At 47.6% G+C, this 20,964-nt stretch overlaps 1 protein-coding gene across 1 annotated transcript; it reads left to right on the forward strand.

Annotated features, from left to right (window-relative positions):
• The first annotated feature begins 14,385 nt into the window (after positions 1–14,385).
• LGALS2 (galectin 2) lies at positions 14,386–20,643 on the forward strand. Its single transcript, XM_005895211.3, has 4 exons — positions 14,386–14,391; positions 18,574–18,656; positions 19,962–20,121; positions 20,290–20,643. Exons 1-4 carry the CDS (start codon positions 14,386–14,388, stop codon positions 20,431–20,433), a joined length of 393 nt encoding a protein of 130 aa, XP_005895273.1. The 3' UTR covers positions 20,434–20,643.
• The last annotated feature ends 321 nt before the right edge of the window (positions 20,644–20,964 follow it).

Genomic DNA, 20,964 nt, shown 5'->3' on the forward strand with positions numbered 1-20,964 from the left:
AGATCTTCACAACCCAGATAATCACAATGGTGTGATCATCAGCCTAGAGCCAGACATCCTGGAGTGTGAAGTCAAGTGGGCCTGAAGAAGCATCGCTACAAACAAAGCTAGTGGAGGTGATGGAATTCCAGTTGAGCTATTTCAAATCCTAAAAGATGATGCTATGAAAGTGCTGCACTCAATATGCCAGAAAATTTGGAAAACTCAACAGTGGCCACGGGACTGGAAAAAAGTCAGTTTTCACTCCAATCCCAAAGAAAGGCAATGCCAAAAAAATGTTCAAATTACTGCACAATTGCACTCATCTCACATGCTAGTAAAGTAATGCTCAAAATTCTCCAAGCCAGGCTTCAACAGTATGTGAACCATGAACTTCCAGATGTCCAAGCTGGATTTAGAAAAGGCAGAGGAACCAGAGATCAAATTGCCAACATCTGCTGGATCATGGAAAAAGCAAGAGAGTTCCAGAAAAACATCTACTTCTGCTTTATTGACTATGCCAAAGCCTTTGACTGTGTGGACCACAACAAACTGTGGAAAATTTTGAAAGAGATGGGAATACCAGACTACCTGACCTGCTTCTTGAGAAATCTGTATGCAGGTCAGGAAGCAACAGTTAGAACTGGACATAGAACAAAAGACTGTTTCCAAATAGGAAAAGGAGTACGTCAAGGCTGTATGTATATTATCACCCTGCTTATTTAACTTATATGCAGAGTACATCATGAGAAACGCTGGGCTGGATGAAGCACAAACTGAAATCAAGATTTCCGGGAGAAATCTCAATAACCTCAGATATGCAGATGACACCACCCTTATGGCAGAAAGAGAAGAACTAAGGAGCCTCTTGACGAAAGTGAAAGAGCAGAGCAAAAAGTTGGCTTAAAGCTCAACATTCAGAAAAGTAAGATCTTATCATCTGGTCCCATCACTTCATGGCAAATAGATGGGGAAACAATGGAAACAGTGGCAGACTTTATTTTTGGGGCTCCAAAACCACTGCAGATGTTGATTGCAGCCATGAAATTAAAAGAGGCTTACTCCTTGGAAGAAAAGTTATGACCAACCTAGACAGCATATTAAAAAGCAGAAACATTACTTTGCCAACAAAGTTCTGTCTAGTCAAAGCTATGGTTTTTCCAGTAGTCATGTATGGATGAGAGTTGGACTTATAAAGAAAGCTGAGGACCGAAGAATTGATGCTTTTGAACTGTGGTGTTGGAGAAGACTCTTGAGAGTCCCTTGGACTGCAAGGAGATCCAATCAGTCCATCCTAAAGGAAATCAGTACTGAATATTCATTGGAAGGACTGATGCTGAAGCTGAAATGCCAATACTTTGGCCACCTGATGGGAAGAACTGACTGATTTGAAAAGCCCCTGATGCTGGGAAAGATTGAAGGCGGGAGGAGAAGGGGACAACAGAGGATGAGATGGCTGGATGGCATCACCGACTCAATGGACATGAATTTGAGTAAACTCCGGGAGTTGGCGATGGACAGGGAAACCTGGTGTGCTGCAGTCTATGGGGTCGCAACTGAACTGTGGCCACAGAGGCCGATATTATGACCCTCCCTCCACTGGCTGGAAGGAAACTAGGGACCGTGGATTTCACCAATAGGGAGGCAATATGCAAATATTGCCCTACGTTAATTGGTTGATGGACAGATACGTACCATTCATTCTTGAGTTCTGAGATGCGGCTTGGAGCGCAGCTTTGAGGTAGAGGTTACACATGGAAGCAGTTATTGAGCTCCCACCTTGTTGTGCCAAGTCCTGAGTCAGGGAATACAGAGGCGAATAACAGGGGCAGGCACCGCCCTTGTGGCACTTACATTCTAGTAAACTGATGTGTGTTAATCGCTCAGTCCTGTCTGACTCTGACCGCATGGACGGTAACCCATCAGGCTCCTCTGTCCATGGAATTCTCCAGGCAAGAATACTGGAGTGGGTTGCCATTTCCTCCTCCAGAGGATCTTCCCAATCCCGGGATGGAACCTGCGTCTCTTATGTAGGAGAACCCGCATTGGCAGGCGGGTTCTTTACAGCTATTGCCACCTGGGAAGACTACATAGTATGTATGTGCACTCAGTAAATGTTGAAGAAAGTTCCGAGTGGTGACCATAATTGTCATATTGGGAGAGTCCCTCAATTCTGTTCCCTAGATTTAGAATTTTGGTCCTACACCTCTCTCTTCCCTTTTCCCCAAAGCTTATAGCTTCAGACTTTCTGTCTTCCCTTCTCTCTCCCTTGGAGCTTTGCCCACTGGCATTTTGACTCCCTGCCTCAGGGGACAAGGACTCCAAGTACAGCAGGAAAGACTTGGATAAACTCCAAGAAAGGACTTCTTGTCTTTCTGTCAGAGTTGCAGCTGCTGGGGGGAGGGAACTGGATACACTTCCTACTGATATAGAAAATTCCAGAGCTGGAAGAAAGCTTCGAGATAACATCAAGTCCAGAGCTTTTCAACCTTTTTTATTTGGGGAGAGGGGACAGAAATACAATGTGAGAAATGCGCTTTACACCAGGACCAGGTGAACTCAAGTTTTGCGGAGGCTGCAGTTTGTAAAATTGGGGGACTTCTTAAAAATATATGTGTAAAATTTTGTAGGCAAAATCAGGTATTTATTTAGTGTTAGAAAATGAATTCCTATAAATTACAAACTTCAAAATCCAACAAATACCATAATCATAAAGTCAGGACAACAAGAAATTTTTACTTAACTACCTGACATGTCACTTTAATACCTTTATTTGTAATTTTTTAGGTAATTTTAAGCTGCATGATTTTCATACAGCAGTGACTTTCTTCTATTCTTTTCTATAAGGAGAAAGAAAAGTCAGCCTTCTAGCAGGTTTGATCAAAAGTCTTTTTTATTTTGTTATTTTAGAAAAATTTTTCTCAGCTTCACAATCTGTTATTGGTGATGTCATGTAAACCTGAAATGTTTAATTTTTTTTTTTGAAATGTTTAATTTTGTCAGATCTGAGAAAGACAAATTTTCTATATTGTTTTGCCAGGAATGGCAGATTTCGTCAGAACAAAGCGTGTTGCACGTGAGATAGAACTCCATGTGTCATGACATATGAAACGTGCAAAGTCATACACAGCTGTTCTTGCTACTTCAGTACTGTTAGGAGTTGGTGTCCTGCAACAGAGGTGTCCTGATCAGTTCTACTGCATGTGATCCCCAACATCCACCAAAAACAGAAAATAGCATATGGCGTATTTATAGTTAAGTATGCTATGTTATTAATTGTATCCCCAATGGCATGGACATCTGCTGTAACTAGATCAGTGGGGATTAAATCTTCCACGTGTAATTTTACACGTCTGAGGATTGGGAGAATCTTCCATAGACGAGCTGCTGGCTCTGTACAATGCAGATCTTGGTTCTCCTCCACTGCCCACATCTTCCCATGTCTGGTGCCTAGGACCTATGTCATGGTGACATAGTGATTGACCTGTGTCCCTCCACCTTTAGGTCAGGGCACCAAGTAAATCGGCATGGTGAGTGAGTGTGGGTAATTGGAGTGTTTCTGGGAACCATTCCCTACACTAGGATACTAGCAATCATCTAAATATTCTAGAAGTTGACTGTGAACCTTATAACTGTAACCCAGTAAGCTCAAACTAAATGTATGCCCAGCTCAGTTTCCCATTAGTTGCATCTCATACTAGTCAGACACAGCCTTTGGAAAGACAAAAATGTCTTACTGATGTGGAACAATCTCCCAGAAACATTAAGGGAATAAAACCAAGCTACAGGACGGTGAGCATAGCACACTTGTACCTGTGCGATGTGTAGGGTATCTCTGGAAGGAAGCAGGAGAAGGTTATTCGCCTCTGAGCTGCTGTGGAGACTGGAGTGGATGAGGAGCTTGCTTTTCCAAGTAAAACCCTTTTGAGCTTTATGAAGTGTTTTTTAAATCACATACGTGTCAATTTTTCTTTTCTTTCTTTTCTGAGATAAATGTTTATAGCAGTTGACAAGCTATTTTTCTTCCTAATTTAGACTGTTCTCCTCGTGGCCAGCAGGAGGAGGCAAATGCTTTCTCTCTCTTGGGGAGAGTTTTCCTCTTCTACAATCTTCAGAAAATACCGTGTCCAAAACCATCACAATATTGCAAAGTTAATTATCCTCCAAAATTTAATCATCCTCCAATTAAAATTAAAAAATAAAATAAAAAAGGAAACACTGTGGCTGTGCCCTGTGGCTGGAACCCAGACTCCAAGTGGAGTCTTAAAAGGAAAATAAGTGAAAATAAGTTGTCATTATGGACTCTAAGACCTTATGGAATCTTTGATTTTAAAATAGCTTTACTGGGACAGAATTAACATGCTGATCAGGAGCTGGGAGCCGGTGGGAATTCTCAGCTGGGGATTGTAATACAGGTGTTGATTCCGTGCCCCATGCATCTCCCTTATCAGCTGTGACCAGGCCATTAAGGCATCTGAGACCCCACTGTCCACAGGAAGATTGGGGTGTCCTGGACCCGAGAGGACCAACCAGGCTCAGGGCTGGGGTCTCCTTTCCCCCAGAAGAGTACTTGAGGACCATCCAAGTAACAGAAACAGCTTACTGTATTGTTTCATTTCTAGAGAGATGTTCTCTATGGGAAAATGTTCCTTTTGCCACTTATAAGAGGTAGGACATCATGGTCTCTTATGTCATCATGGTCTCTTATATCATCATTATAGGACATCATGGTCTCTTAGGTAAATACACCCAGTACCAACATGTGCGTAGGTGGGTGTGCCCCTGAGTCTCCCCAGTCCAAAGGGCTGGGGTAACATCCTGGGAGGGGCGAGGGAAGAGGAAGTGAAGAGGCAATGCATCTCTGGATTGAAGCCCCTGAAAATACCCCCTTCTGAGCTCTGTGATGAGTGGTTCCAGCTGTTGCTCCATCATACAACCACCCATCCATCCATCCATCCCTTCCCTACCCGGCCAACCACCTACTCACCTTGTCATCCTTCCGTTCACTGAGCCATCCATCCATCCATCTTTCTTTCCACCTTTTGAATTAAGGCCAACCTGAAAAGGTCCAGCCAAGAGCTGAGGAAGAGTTCTAGGTGGAGAGAAGAGCAAGGACATAGGGTTGAGGCTGGAATGAGCTTGGTGAATCTACAGGTCAGCCTGGCCAGGGAGCAGCTGGGATGAGACGAGGCTGCAAGGTGGATGGGACCAGATCAGGTGGACTTGGTCAGCCAACGGGGGATTTTGGATTTGTTTTAAGTGTGAGAAGTCACTGGAGGGTTTTGAGCAGGACAGTGGGGTGTTGTTATTTCCATTTCACCAAGACTGCAGTGAATGGTGAAAGGATTGTGGGGGCAGGAGCAGAGAACGGGGGTAGCTAAGACAGCGACCCATCCCGTCCTCCCTCAAGGACCCTCCCTAATTCCAGGTGAGGTGAGGATGACCCAAGAGCTCCAGCGGATCTAGGCAGCCCTGGAACGATGCCCACTGAGAGTGCTGCCCGGTGTAGCCGGCAGCTGGGGCTCAGGGTGAGGCCACAGAACCTGGCAATCAGGTTAGACAAGGAAGATCCCTGGACCAGACAAGGTAAGAGCTCTGTGGATGTCCCTCGAAGAACAGGTAGTCAGCTGGTCAGAGATGGAGAAGCATGGTGGGACAGCCAAGCAGGCCTGATAATATTTCATAACAGCAAACATTTATTTATTCAGCACTGAACAGAGGTCAGCACTGTGCTTAACACTGCACATATTCTCCCTTAAAGTTCGCATCTACCCTATAAGCTGTGACAGTTACAGTTCCCATTTTGCCAATGGACCAGCAGAAGCTCAGAGAGGTTACGTGACTCACCCAGTGTCACACAGCTATAGACAGACCTCCCTGTGCCTGAGACTAACCCACCTGGAAAAAAAAAAACAAACTGTGGGAATAAGAGGGATTTTTCTCTGGGCAGAGACTGGAAATCACGAATCATGGGTTTCCAGATATGTTCAGTAGCAATAGGGCCCCTAACTTGCTGATGGGATAATTTGGCTCCTTGAGATGGTTCATCTGCCTGTCTCAGCATCTTCCTCACTCACCGGGCTCTGGTCTCAGGCTCCCTGGACTCTGGGAAGATAGACACTGCCTTCCTAAGGAGCCCTGTCCTCCAGGGCACAGAAGGATGTGCTCACCAGCCCGGGTCCAAGCTGTTGGATGCTGCTCCTGAGACACGACTGAGCAACTTCACTTCACTTCTGCTGTCTCCACTGCTCTGGATACTTGGCTTCATCGTCTCAGGTGAAACCTCTGCCCATTTAGGATCCTCCCTCAAAGCAAGAAAGGAAGGCATTTGCTTATTTATTTAATTCTTTAGCATCTAATATGCACGCCACATGCTATATCGGTTCATTTCTTTAATTTAAAAAGATCTTTTAAAATTCTCACAATTGGGAATTCCCCCACGCTTCCACTGCAGAAGGCATGGGTTTGATCCCTGCTCAGGGAACTAAGATCCCCCATGCTGTGTGGTTCAGCCAAAACAAACAAACAAGCAAAACAACTTATAATCAGCTTGTGAAGAAGATATTATTAGCTCCCTTTCACAGATGAAGAAATTGAGGCTTGAAGTGGCTGGACGTGGCTCCCAGCTTGTAGGCGACAGAACTAGGATGCATCATTGTCCCATTTGATGCCCCAATCTCAGTGCTTCCCATATGTCCACACTTCGTGCACCTTTCCCTATCTGGGAAAGAGTGTGCTGGGGAGGAGACGAGCAAGGAGTGGGGTGCAGAGAGATATCAGGGATGAGTTGATTTGTTTGTTCTCTGGGAGGAGAAGGACAGGAGAGGAGATGAGCAGAGATACCACAGACCTCAGGACCAAAGTCCCCCAACAGCAGGAGGCTGATGGCTGATACTTACTGGAAGCCACCAGCCAAACTCTCCCTTAGGCGCAGCAGACACAGAGGCTCAGGCCCAGACACTCTAGGGGCCCACCAAAATGTTTTACTATCATGTAAAATCAGAAGAAAAAAGTGAATTTTTAGGTAGATGAAAATATTTCAATATATAACATTGATCCATTTCTTCAGTGCAGCCATGAAATTATATCTATGTGTAGCATTTATGCCTGCGCATAGATAATACAAATACTACAGATAGATATAATTCTATTCCATAGCTGCATTGAATAAATGGGTCAATGTTATATATTAAAACATGAATTAGAATTATATCTATGTGTAGTATTTATGTCTGTGTATATATAATATGGGGCTTCCTTGGTAGCTCAGTTGGTAAAGAATCTGCCTGCAATGCAGGAGACCCAGATTCAATCCCTGGGTGGGGAAGATCCCCTGGAGAAGGAAATGGCAACCCACTCCAGTATTCTTGTCTGGAAAATCCCATGGACAGAGGAGTCTGGCAGGTGGCCACAGTCTGTGGGGTCACAAAGAGTTGGACATGACTTAGCGACTAAACCACCACCATATATAATATATGGACTTCCCCGATGGCTCAGGAGGTAAAGAGTCTGGCAGACATAGGAGGCTTGGGTTTGATCCCTGAATTGGGAAGATTCCCTGAAGAGGGAAATGGCAACCATTCCAGTATTCTTGCCTGGGAAATCCCATGGACAGAGGAGTATGTCAGGCTACAGTCTGTGGGGTTGCAAAGAGTTGGACGTGTCTTAGCAACTACACCACCACCATATATAAATACATGGGCTTCCCCGATGGCTCAGCGTATGCAGGCAGACATAGGAGACTTGGGTTCGATCCCTGAGTTGGGAAGATCCCCTGAAGAAGGAAATGGCGACCCACTTCAGTATTCTTGCCTGGGAAATTCCACAGACAAGGAAACCTGGCAGGCTACAGCCAAAGGGCTGCAAAGAGTTGGATGCTACTGAGCAACTAGCACATACATCATCCATGTTTTCTAATGGAGGAAGGGGCCCGTGAGGGCAGCAGTACCTCAGGCTCACAAAAGTCACGATGGGGCCCTGGGAATTTGCAAGGAGAACTTTCTCACAAGCCTGGGGCTCAGACTCGGCCACCAGATGGGGGTGAGCGGCCTTTTTCCAGCTGACACGGGTGGGGCACCGGGCTCCTGATAAAAATAACAAATATTGTCTGTTAACTATTAACAAAGTGCCAGGCTTTATCTCCCTAATTCTTACCACATTATTGCTCTCATTTTACAGGGGAGGAGACAGAACTCAGGTTAGAACTCAGATTCTAGTGCTGTACTGGCTTCAAAATGACATTCGAGAACCCTCCCTGGCCCCAGGAATCTGGGACTTTCTGAAGCTTTCCACTGGGGTGTCATTAATTCTTTGCAGTCATTTCCTGTGCCCTAGCTTGTCTCTCTACGAGACTTGGCCTCATTTAAGGCCTGGCTTTATTTCGTCCCTTTTCCTACGGAGGCCCTTGCTCCCATGCACTTGAATCAAGTCCTCTGTGCTTGTGTTCCTTGGGGAGACCCTGTGTGGCCAGCCAAGCCTGTCCTCCTGGGGGCCTTGCTCCTCACTGCAGCCCCTCAGTGCAGCCTGGCGGCTGCTGTACAAGTCAGAGCAAGCAGGTCAGTGAGGGCCCATCACAAAGTCCTGGGAACTCGCTTCTGTAGCTGCTTTATTCACTTCACATTGTACCACGAGCAGGGAACCACAGCCATTAAGGGTCTCCCAAAAATGTGATTTTTTTTTCAAAAAATGTGATTTTTGATGACTACATAATAGTTCATTTATATTTTTGTAGCACCATAAACTTAGCCAATCCCATAGTATTGATGTTTCACTTTCTAATTCTTCCCTAATGGTGATGATGACTTTTGCTATTCAGTCAGTCAATAAATACTTGTTGTTAAGGATGTACTAAGCGCTGAGAACAATTTTCTGATCATCTGGCTTGATTTAAGGGCAACATTTGGAGTACTGAGCGGAACTTCTGAAAACCTATGAGAATTGGTCAAAGTAGTAGGCAGAGGAAAATTTATAGCCTTAAATATATTTATTAATGAGAAGTATGTATGTTCAGTCATGTAAAATTCTTTGCAACTCCATGGACTGTAGCCTACCAGGCTCCTCTGTCCTTTGAATTTTCCGGGCAAGGACACTGGAGTGGGTTGCCATTTCCTACTCCAGGGGATCTTCCGGATACAGGGGTGGAGCCCATGTCTCTTGTGTCACCTGCATTGGCAAGTGGCTTCTTTATCACTGTGCCACCTCAGAAGCCCCAGTTAATAAGAAGAAAAGACGAAAAGTCAATGAACTAAGCATTTAACTCAGGAAGTTAGAAAAAGAGCAATAAAAGAAAAAGTAAATGTTAATTAGCATAAAAGCAGAAAATAATAAAGCAAACAAAACGAGAGCTGATTCTTTGAAAAGACCAAGGTAGTAGAAGGTCTAGGGACATATGTGCAAACTGCAGATTCTTTAGTTAGGAGGCTTTCATGGATATTATTTCTCCCACCAAACTTCTGATAACAGTAGCTTGGCAAAGTGTATTAGCTATCTATGGTGGTGTAACAAATTTACCAAAATCTAGGGACCTAAAGGAAGAAACACATTTCTTACAGCTCATGGGGCCAGGAAACCAGATAGGATATAGCTGGGTGCCTTTTGGCTCAGGGTCTCTTACAAGGCTTCAGTCAAGGTATTGGCAACACGAGCCATCCCAAGGCGCAAAGGGGAGAAGACCCACTGCCAAGTTCACTCACATGGGTATTGGCGGGGCTCAGGTCTTCATCGCTGGTTGGCTGGAGACATCAATTCCCTAGCACATGGGCTTCTCCATAGGGCTGCTGATTGTATGGCTCACTTCTCCCAGAGCTGTCGGGGAAAGAGAGAGAGAGTGAGAGAGCACAATCTTTTTGTAACTTTTCTTTTTGTAAGTAGGCTTTTTGTAACCTAATCTACTAGTATTCTCTTCTAGAATTCTGTATGCTATTAGTTAGAATTGAGTCACTGGGTCCAGCCACAGTCAAGGGTAGCCAATTATACATGAGTATGAATACCAGGAGTAGGGATCACTAGGGGCCATCAAAGAAGCTGCCACCACACAAAGGTTTTAAGATCATATGCCTCCTGGAAGTCAAATATTCTTTTTGCTAAGTGACTGCCTTGGCAGTCATCTGAGCAATGGGTTAGTAGAAAAGGCAAGTTCGGCTACATATTGGTTGTGTGAGGCCTGGGAACCTTTGTTCTCATCTGAAAAATGGGGTCATAATAAAGATCACCTTCAGAATTTATTGAGTTTATTGTGATGAGGGGTGGGTATAAAATATCCTTCAGAAGTTAGGCATTATTAAGAGAACAGTGTTGAAGATTCAAGTGTCTGTGATTTTTTTTTCTCCTTCTTATTCAGTTCAGTTCAGTCACTCAGTCATGTCCGACTCTTTGCGACCCCATGAATCGCAGCACGCCAGGCCTCCCTATCCATCACCAACTCCCGGAGTTCACCCAGACTCACGTCCATTGAGTCAGTGATGCCATCCAGCCATCTCATCCTCTGTCATCCCCTTCTCCTCCTGCCCCCAATCCCTCCCAGCATCAGAGTCTTTTCCAATGAGTCAACTCTTAGCAGGAGGTGGCCAAAGTACTGGAGTTTCAGCTTTAGCATCAGTCCTTCCAAAGAAATCCCAGGGCTGATCTCCTTCAGAATGGACTGGTTGGATCTCCTTGCAGTCCAAGGGACTCTCAAGAGTCTTCTCCAACACCACAGTTCAAAAGCATCAATTCTTCAGCGCTCAGCCTTCTTCACAGTCCGACTCTCGCATCCATACATGACCACAGGAAAAACCATAGCCTTGACTAGACGGACCTTTGTTGGCAAATAATGTCTCTGGTTTTGAATATGCTATCTAGGTTGGTTATAACTTTTCTTCCAAGGAGTAAGCATCTGTTAATTTCATGGCTGCAGTCACCATCTGCAGTGATTTTGGAGCCCCAAAAAATAAAGTCTGACACTGTTTCCACTGTTTCCCCTCCTTCTTATTAGTATTTTAAAAATCTTTCATTGATGTAAAACATACCCACAGAAAAAATTCTCCAGGCCAGAATACTGGAGTGGGTAGCCTTTCCCTTCTCCAGGGGATCTTCCCAACCCAGGGATTGAACCCAGGTCTCCCACATTGCAGGCAGGTTTTTTACCAGCTGAGCACCAAGGGGAAGCCCAAGAATATTGGAGTGGGTAGCTGATTATCCCTTCTCCAGCGGATCTTCCTGACCCAGAAATCGAACCTGGGTCTCCTGTATTGCAGGAGGATTCTTTACCAACTGAGCTATCAGGGAAGCCCACAGAAAAGTGCACAATTCATAAATGTGGTCATGATCACCTGTGTTTAAGCATTCTTCTAAACCAAGTGAGCTTTTAAGTTCTTTTTACTTTGTGCACTTTCCAAAACCTTCCACAGTGAGCTAGAATTACTACTATCGTCATAAGAATGTCACCTCCGCAAGGTGTAGCTTCTGTTGATTAGAGAGTTTCCGTGTATAAAGCACTTGCCAAATCCTTATCTTGTTTGAGTTTTATAATGGCCACGGGAAAAAGATCAAGAAAGGATCAAGGATCAATTTCCTTGTGGGTAAAATGAGGAAATCACTCTCCTCTCGGGGTGGGGATGGGGGAGGGAAGGGAACTGAAGGCGGTGTTTTCTGTGAGTGCTGGGCAGTGAGCCACCTGTCCGCTCCTGGCACGGAAAAGCCTTCAGGAGGCTGGTCCCCCAGCACCCCAACCCAGAGTGGCCACTGTCAGCTCTAATGGAAAACCCTTCAGCTAGCCAAACCAAGGCTCTAGAAAAATTCTACTTCTGGGAATCCGCCTTAAATAAGTTCTCATAATGCTGCCAAACTTTATGTGCAAATAATTGAATGCAGCAGCATTTTTAATAACAGACACTTAGAATTAATGTAAGTGTTCAGCAGAAGGAAATTAGTTGAATAAATTTAGTCATTGAAAGGCAGACTATTTCACTGCCATACACCACCCTTATGGCAGAAAGTGAAGAGGAACTAAAAAGCCTCTTGATGAAAGTGAAAGAGGAGAGTGAAAAAGTTGGCTTAAAGCTCAACATTCAGAAAACGAAGATCATGGCATCTGGTCCCATCAGTTCATGGGAAATAGATGGAGAAACAGTGGAAACAGTGTCAGACTTTATTTTTTGGGGCTCCAAAATTACTGCAGATGGTGACTGCAGCCATGAAATTAAAAGACGCTTACTCCTTGGAAGAAAAGTTATGACCAACCTAGATAGCATATTCAAAACCAGAGACATTATTTGCCAACAAAGGTCCGTCTAGTCAAGGCTATGGTTTTTCCTGTGGTCATGTATGGATGCGAGAGTCGGACTGTGAAGAAGGCTGAGCGCTGAAGAATTGATGCTTTTGAACTGTGGTGTTGGAGAAGACTCTTGAGAGTCCCTTGGACTGCAAGGAGATCCAACCAGTCCATTCTGAAGGAGATCAGCCCTGGGATTTCTTTGGAAGGACTGATGCTAAAGCTGAAACTCCAGTACTTTGGCCACCTCCTGCTAAGAGTTGACTCATTGGAAAAGACTCTGATGCTGGGAGGGATTGGGGGCAGGAGGAGAAGGGGATGACAGAGGATGAGATGGCTGGATGGCATCACTGACTCGATGGATGTGAGTTTGAGTGAACTCTGGGAGTTGGTGATGGACAGGGAGGCCTGGCGTGCTGCGATTCATGGGGTCGCAAAGAGTCGGACACGACTGAGCGACTGAACTGAACTAAACTGAAGGTATCATTCTGAAATATAGATTCATGGGCTTTGGAGTTTACAGGCTGAAGCAGAATCAGCACTTGAGTAAGACAGAGGGGCGTCTGTGATATAAATTCATTGAAAACCACATGGAAGGAAATGTGTCAATAAAGTAAGCAGATTCTGTCCTGGAGCTGGGATTATGGGTGATTCTTTTCTTTTTTTTTTTTTAACAGACATTTTAGGTGGTATATTTGCAATATAACTTTTTAATTCATTCATTAATTTTTTTGCGGGGTCGGGGGAACTGTTGTGCTGGGTCTTCATTGCTGCACAGGCTTTTCTCTGCTTGTGGCGAGCAGGGGCTACTCCCAAGTTGCAGTGCGTGGGTTTCTCATCGTCGTGGCTTCTCTCGTTGTGGAGCACTGGCTCTAGGGAGCGGGGGCTTCCGTAGTTGTGGCACATGGGCTCCAGAGCACAGGCTCAATAGTTGTGGCGCACGGGCTTAGCTGCTCTGGGACATACGGGATCGTCCCATATCAGGGATCGAAACTGTGTCTCCTGCGTTGGCAGGTAGATTCTTTACCACTGAGCCACCAGGGAAGCCCTGTTTTTGTTTCTTTCTAAATTAATTAATTACTTATTTAATTTTTTGACTGTGCTAGATCTTCTCTGCTGCACCGGCTATTCTCCAGTTGCTGTGCTCTGGCTTTTCATTGTAGTGGCTTCTCTTGCTGTGGAACACAGGCTCTAGGTGCATGGGCTTCAGTATTTGTGGCATGAGGGCTCAGTGGTTGCGGTTCCTGAGTTTTAGAGCACAGGCTTAACAGTTGTGGCCCACGGGCTTAGTTGCTCAGTAGCCTATGGGATCTTCCTGGACCAGGGACCGAACCTGCATCTCCTGCTTTGGCAGCAGGATTCTTTACCGCTGATCCACCAAGGAAGCCCCCTGCTTTTCTTTTTATTTAATAGCTCCCATTGCATATGGTAAGCATGTCAATTATATAAGTAGTAGAAGTAAAGAGCAAAGCACTGAAATTCCATTACCCACCACACACCCCCAGCCCCTCTACTCCCTTCTTTACTTAGTTTGTTGTAGATATTTCTAGATGTTTTCTTTAAATCCACCATGGATTGCTTTTATTTATTTATTTATTTATTTTGGATTGCTTTTAAAACTTAGATGTACAAAAAAAAGTTTTAACCCCCCCAAAACCTTACTTGTACAATCAGAAAAAGCATGGGGTGAGGAGAGAAAGCAAAAGATTCTCAAAGTGAATCTGGACATCATAGAAGCATAGAGGTTTTTACAAAGTGAGTCTCTCTGTTTGAGGACGAGAAAGTGGGGCTCAGGGTTGGTGGGTGGCCTGCCACGTTCACACGGTTTGTGCCAGCTCCTGGCGCCCAGTGCAGCGTTGCTTCCAGGGTCACATCCCCTAGGGCTCAGGAAGGAGGCGGGAGGCTGAGCTGGAGAGATGTCAGGAAGATGCTCTGGGCTGGGCAGGCTGGGCTGGGGCGATGAGCCTTCTGCCTGTTTGTTCTGGGTACCGGGAGGTGTGGGTGGAGAGACACCCTGGCAGGATGGACCAAAGTCCCCATTTATGGCCTGGGGGGAGTTAATGTGTAATATTCCAGGATATAAGCTGGACTGCAAGGTGAGACCCTGAGCCCAGACCTCCAGGAGCAACCCAGAGCTGCTGTCCGGAGCTGCTACCATGTCGGTGAGAACGCCGGCTCCGAACCATTACCTGAGTTGGGGTGGGGTGGATGCTGGAGAAAAAGCATCGCTGCCCCTCCAGCTTCAGTTTCCTTATCTGTGTAGGGAGGAAGTTGGACAGATCACTCCACTGGCCTTTAGCATCAAGGCTCTCTGTTCCCCACCACCATTCTGAGTCTGTCTCTTTCCCCCTCCAGCCTGGTTTTCTCATCGGTAATTTATTTGTTTATTTTTTGCCTATCTCTTTCGGCTTACAGGATCTTATTTCCCCAACCAGGGATCAAACATGGGCTAACTTCAGTGGAAGCACTGGAGTCCTAACCTCTGGACAGCCAGGGAATTTCCTCTCAATAACATTAATCGCAGCAACAATGATAACCACTAACACCTCCTGAGCTTTAAAAGATGACGAAATTGAGACTGGAAGGTTAACTTGCCCCAGAGCAAAATCTATAAATTGCAGGGGGTCAAGTGGATCTTCTTCAAGGTCTCTCCCCGATTCTCTGATTCCAAACTCTGCTCTGCCGTAGTCCGCTGTGTGGCCTTGGAGAAATCACTGCTCCTCTCTGAGCCTGTCTCCTGTATTTGGGGAACTGGGTTACAGATGGCATCTTCTGAGGCTGGTGTGTTGCTTTCCTGCGGCTGCCGTAACAAATTTAGTCTCTCACAGTTTTGGAGGCTTGAGGTCTGAAATCCAGGTGTTGGTGGGAACTTTCTCTCTCCGAAGGCTCTAGGGGAGGGTTCTTTCTTGCCTTTTCCAGCTTCTATTTGTTGCCGGCAATCTGTGGTATTCCTGGGCTTGCAGCTGTCTCCCTCCAACCCCTGCCTCTGTCTTCACAGAGCTTCTCTGCGTGTTTGGGTTTCTGGGTCCAAATTTCCTCTTCTTCTAAGGATGTCAGTCATATGGAGTTTGAGGCCCACCCTAAACCACTACAACCTCATCTCAACTTGGTCCTATTTCCAAATAGGCCTCATTCACAGGCTCCAGGGGGCATAGTTTTCTGGGAGAGTCAGCACAGGTGGGATGTGGGCGTGGATGTGACTAGAGGGTCCAACGTGCATGGCATGGTGCCCTCCCCACCCTCTGCCTCTCAGGGAGGACCTTTGTGCCCGACTTCTCCTTCCCCCGATCTCTCACCCTCCCCTTTCTTTCCTCCTTCTTAAGAGACTTCCTAGTCCAAATCTCTTACACTAAAGAGAGGGTAGCGGGACGTCCCTGGCGGACCAGGGGTGAAGACTCTGCTCTGCCAATGCAGGGGGCACATGTTCAAACCCTGGTCGGGGGACTAAGATCCTACATGCCATGAGGTGAGGCCAAAATATTAAAACAAAAAAAGGATGGGGGAACCAAGGTCCATAAAGGGGCACCGTTGGCCCCTAGTCACTTGGTTAGTCACCTGACCACTGACACCTGCCTCCACCCAGCTTTGCATCCCCCTCTCTCTCTGTGCTCCAGACCTTACGGAGTGGGGACAGGTTACTAGGCCTGCCCCCTCCCACGGGGATCCCTGTTTGCCCAGATGGACCCCCAAGCCCGGCCTTCCTCTCGCCCCTACCCTGCAGCAGCTCTAGGGGCCCAGATTTTTCTGTCTGAGCCAGGCAGCCTCCAGGAGCTATGGGGGCGGCAAGGGTGCTTCTCCCCACCTCAGTCTCACCCTGACCATCCAGGGAGGAGACTGGAGACTCCTCACGATGCCTGGTGGGGACTGTGCATGCTGCAGGGCCCACACCGTGAAGAGCTGCTCATTGGCAGGTCACCCATGCTCCTCTGGGAGGGACAGGATAACCTCTCCTAGGGGACTGCTCTCTGTCCTTCTAAGAGAGACTGAAGGAGGATTTTAATCCATTTGGCTGGTGATCCACGTGTTACATTAAGCACCCATCTGAGGGGTTAGGCCTCTGAGCGCCACTTTCTCAGAGGCAGTGAAATGCCCCCTATCCTGGGGACATCTGGGCTTCCCTGGTGGCTCAGATGGTAAAGAATCCACCTGATCGGACCTGGGTGCGATCCCTGGGTTGGGAAGATCCCCTGGAGGAGGTAATGGCAACCCATTCCAGTATCCTTGCCTGGAGAATCCCATGGACAGAGGAGCCTGGTGGGCTACAGTCCATGGGGTCGCAAAGAGTCAGACAGGAGTGAGTGACTAACACACAGGGGACATCTGGAGGCATTTTTGGTTGTCACTACTAGGGGAGGGTGCTACTGGCATCCGGTGGTTAGAGACCCGGCCTGAGGCTCTACTTCCTACACACACATGACAACCCCACAGCAGAGAATGATTCAGTTGGAAAGTCCAGGGCGCTGAGCCTGGAAAACCCTGCTCTGAAGCATCGTAGGGTCCAACGTGCTGTGATGCTCCACCCTCCTGGGCTTGGCATGGCCTCTTTCATGCCTTCCTTTTATTTACTTTATTTTTGGCCATGGCCTCTGGCAGGCAGAATCTTAGTTCCCCGACCAGGAATGGACACTGTGCCCCTGCATGGACGCACAGAGTCTTAACTACTGGACCACCAAGGATGTCCCCAGGCCTCCTTTTAAAATGTACTGACTCCAGGAGAGGGCTTCTCTGGTGGCTCAGTCAGTAAAGAATCCACCTGTAATGCAGGAGATGCAAGAGACCCGGGTTTGATGACTGGGTCAGGAAGATCCCCTGGAGAAGGAAATGGCAACCCACTCCATTATTCTTGCCTGGAGAATCCCATGGACAGAGGAGCCTGGCAGACTACAGTCCATGGGGTCACCAGAGTCAGACACGACTGAGCGACTGAACCACCACCACCAAGAAAACTGGGCAACCCTACACCCATGTAGGAACCCGAGGACTGCCTTCCCCCTTGGTGGAAAGGAGGCAGCTGCCAGCAGGGGAGTCCTAATCTACCCCCTACGGACACTGCCCTTGACTTTCAGCAAAGCATTCCAGTCCCGGAAGTTGTTTCAAGGCTTCCCAAGTGAGCTCCCTCCAGAAAAAAAAAAAGACATCAGTGAACAGAAATCCTATAATATAAATGTGTTCTCCTATTAAGTGTTCTAAGTCTTTTGTGGCTGCTGAATCCTGTCTGGCCCAGCCTCACACCCTCCAATCATGGATAACTGGACATTTTCTCAGGCTTGGATCATGAGGTTTGAAAACCCAGCTTCGAGAACCTCCCTTCTAACTATACAAATTCAGGCGCTGCCCAGGTCCTGTGGGAAAATAGGAGCAGAAGGATGCCACAGTAGCAGTAAGTAAGCCTAATGACCACAGCCCCTCGATTTGCTTTTAGTCTGTGCCAAGTCCTATTTGAGGGGCTTCACAAATGGAAGGTCTCATCCTCCAAACCAGGGTGAAGAAGGTGCTGTTAACCTCAGGGCATCCGACAACATCTGTCACAAGGGTGCTTGGGAACTGGGCTTGAATGAATAAATCAGATCAGCCCATTTTACAGATGAGGAGTGTGCGGTTTACAGAGGGACTTTGATGGACATGTTCAGACATGTGACTGATGGAGTTTTATAGGTTCTCTGTTTGGGATGGGCCTAGACTTGCCTGTCATACAGTTATTTAAAAAAAAAATAAAAAAAGATTTGTCTACAATGTGTCTTAATGGCGGTACATGGGATCTTTCTTAGTTTCAGCACGTGGGATCTTTTAGCTGGGGCTTTCGAACTCTTAGTTGCAGCGTGTGGCATCTAGTTCCCTGACCAGGGATAGAACCTGGGCCCCCTGCATTGGGAATGTGGAGTCTTAGCCACTGGACCACTAGGGAAGTCCTAATACAGTCATTTTCTATCCGTAAAATGACTCCCAAGTTCGTGCAGGAAATAAACGTACCCTTGTTCGTGGGATTTTGCCGAGGGCATTGTGCCTCATCACTTGAACGCATTTAGGAACAGTGAGGTTGGCAGGGGTCACTCTACCCATTTTATAGATGGGCAAACTGAGGTTCCTCAGCTGGGCCCTATGTCTCCAGATCCAGCTATTCTTCAGGCTGGGGTGGATGAGAGTGAAGCAAAATGGGCAAGAGGGGGCTCCAGGAATCTTTGATCTGAGTTCTCTGGCTTTTTCCCTTCCTGGCTCCAAGGCCTCACATGGGGAGAAGGAGAGGGGGGCCTGGGGCCTGGCTGGGATGGGAGGATGCTGGCGAGTGGTTTTTACCAGCAGAAGAGTGTGATTGATTTGTGTGGGATGTTTCTCTGTTGGCGCAGGGGAAATTTGAGATTGTGAACATGGACATGAAGATGGGGTCAAGCCTGAAGATCAAGGGCAAGATCGCTGACGGCGCTAACGGGTAAGCCCAGGGGAGGGCAGGTGGGGCAGGACAGGGAGGGGGCCGGCCACAGAGCTGGCATTGGCTGGGAAGGTGGGGGCAGGCAAGGCAGCCTTGTGAGATGTTGGGACAGTGAGAGTGACCTCTGGCCAGGGCCGTTTGTACATTCTGCTCCTCTCGCACCCCTCCCTCACCCTTGCTGGCTCCATTTGGGCTGCTTTCACATCTGAGGCCAGGTTCGGGGACCTGCAGAATTCACATTGGACGCCACGGCTCAATTCCTTGGCCCCAACGACACGGAAGGGGCAAGTGAGAAATCCCTGAGTCTTTGGCCAGGCCTCTGCGAGTCAGATGCCTCTACTGAAAGCCCCAACCCCCGGGGACACTACCCTCTTGATACTGCTGAAGGACCAGGGACTGGCCTTTCACATGCATTAAACCAGGGATAGCTCAGTTGGTAAAGAATCCACCTGCGATGCAGGAGACCAGCGTTCAATCCCTGGGTCGGGAAGATCTCCTGAAGAAGGAAATGGCAACCCACTCCAGAATTCTTGACCAGGGAGCCTAGCTGCCTAGCCGTACAGTCCATGATGTCGCAAAAGTCAGACTCAGTGACTACAACCAGCACCAAACCAGGGGCACCCACCAGGGGGCGCCTAGTGGTCTCGTTTGCATCCTCTCCATTGGAATCCGAGACCTTTCTCACCTCAGGGGCTACAGGTCAGCGTTAGGCTGTCCCGGGTGCAGGACAAGGGTCAGCATTTCTTGAGACTGATCTCAATCAGTTTTTGATTGGGGAGGGGCAGGCAGAAGCATCAGGTAGGAGCCAAGAGAAAAATCACCTCTTTCTCCTACTTGGGTCCCTCAAGGTTGCAGAAATGTGGGATACCTCTGGCCTGAGTCCTCCCAGTGGAGACACCCTGTGACTCAGAATGTCCCACTCTCAGGAACCGTGAAGGTCTAACCAAGACCCCTTTCTAAAAGATCACACAACTCCTGAGGGCATACCTCCAATGACAGGGAGCTCACCACCTTAGGCATACAACAAATAGTTAAGAACGGCAGTTTTCCCCAAGGATAGACACCTTCATTTCCTGAAATGTCACTATTAGTTAACTTGTCAGGAGCCTTAGTCTGTGCTCTAAATGGAATGTGATACTCCAGTGCCAAGTCCAATCAAATTGTCACCTCCCTTGTTTTAAGGCACAAACCTCAATTAACACAACCTTTGGTGATTCTACCAATTTTATGGTCAAGACACTGCCACCCAAGCTGTTATACCCAGGGCTGGCCCCTTATTCTCACTTCTTACTCCTTCTCTGGCAGCTTTGTGATTAATTTGGGCCAGGGGACAGATAAACTGAACCTGCATTTCAACCCACGCTTTGCTGAATCCACCATCGTCTGCAACTCACGAGATGGCAACAGCTGGGGGGCGGAGCAACGGGACAATCACATGTGCTTCAGCCCAGGGTCAGAAGTCAAGGTGAGGTCAAAGGGGAAAGGGGCCTGAAAACAGATCTCAAGGGGGGAGAACAGATAGTGGGGGCACCCTGGCCTAGACACGTGCTGGGACTGTTTGAGTCACCAGGCATGGCCCCGGCCCATTTCCAGGGCACCTCCTGCCTCCCTGATGCCCTCCCTCCCACTGCAGCTCATCGTGACCTTCGAGAACAATGAATTCAAGGTGAAGCTGCCAGATGGCCACCAGTTGACCTTTCCCAACAGACTGGGCCACAGCCACCTGAGCTACCTGGGTGTGCAGAACTTCCTCGTCTCCTCCTTCAAGCTAGAGTGAGGCAGCACCTCACCAGAGACCAAGACCCGTCCCTGCAAGCAGATTCCTGACCCAGAGCTGTCCTTTCATGTGGGATCAGTGACCCTTGCGATGCACCTACTGTTCCTAATCCTCCGCCCTCATCCCCTGAGGCTCAGAACCAACAAAAGAATCCACCTTTATAGTCTTTCCAACTGTGGTGTTTTCCACTATCTTGATGCTCCTAGCGTCCTCCTGATACAGACAAGGAAACTGAGGCTGCCCAGTGGGGGATGAGCTCCAAACACCCCTGAGCCACTAGTCCTGCCTGCGAGTCCCCTTTTGTCACCAGGACAAGTGCCAAGTTGCTCTGTGGGATTACAGTTCCAGGCACCTGGGCCAGGGGCTGTTCCCGGAACTGCAGATAAGGGCTCCCACCTGGGCTTCTTATCTCAGGGCTATTCATTCCAGTCTGGTTACTCATTACCCCCTGCCTCGGTCCCTCCCCTCACTGGGGGCCCTGGTTGGGTGGTGGGGGGAGTCCTTGGCTTTCCAAACCCAGTGCTGAATGTA

Source organism: Bos mutus, chromosome 5, assembly GCF_027580195.1.
Source record: "Bos mutus isolate GX-2022 chromosome 5, NWIPB_WYAK_1.1, whole genome shotgun sequence".
NCBI lineage: Eukaryota > Metazoa > Chordata > Mammalia > Artiodactyla > Bovidae > Bos > Bos mutus.

Excerpts from the sequence above, each read along its gene's own strand:
- LGALS2 (XM_005895211.3), top strand. Across the intron at positions 18,657-19,961 it reads ATCGCTGACGGCGCTAACGG|CTTTGTGATTAATTTGGGCC; the intron begins GTAAGCCCAGGG and ends CTTCTCTGGCAG. Across the intron at positions 20,122-20,289 it reads GCCCAGGGTCAGAAGTCAAG|CTCATCGTGACCTTCGAGAA; the intron begins GTGAGGTCAAAG and ends CTCCCACTGCAG.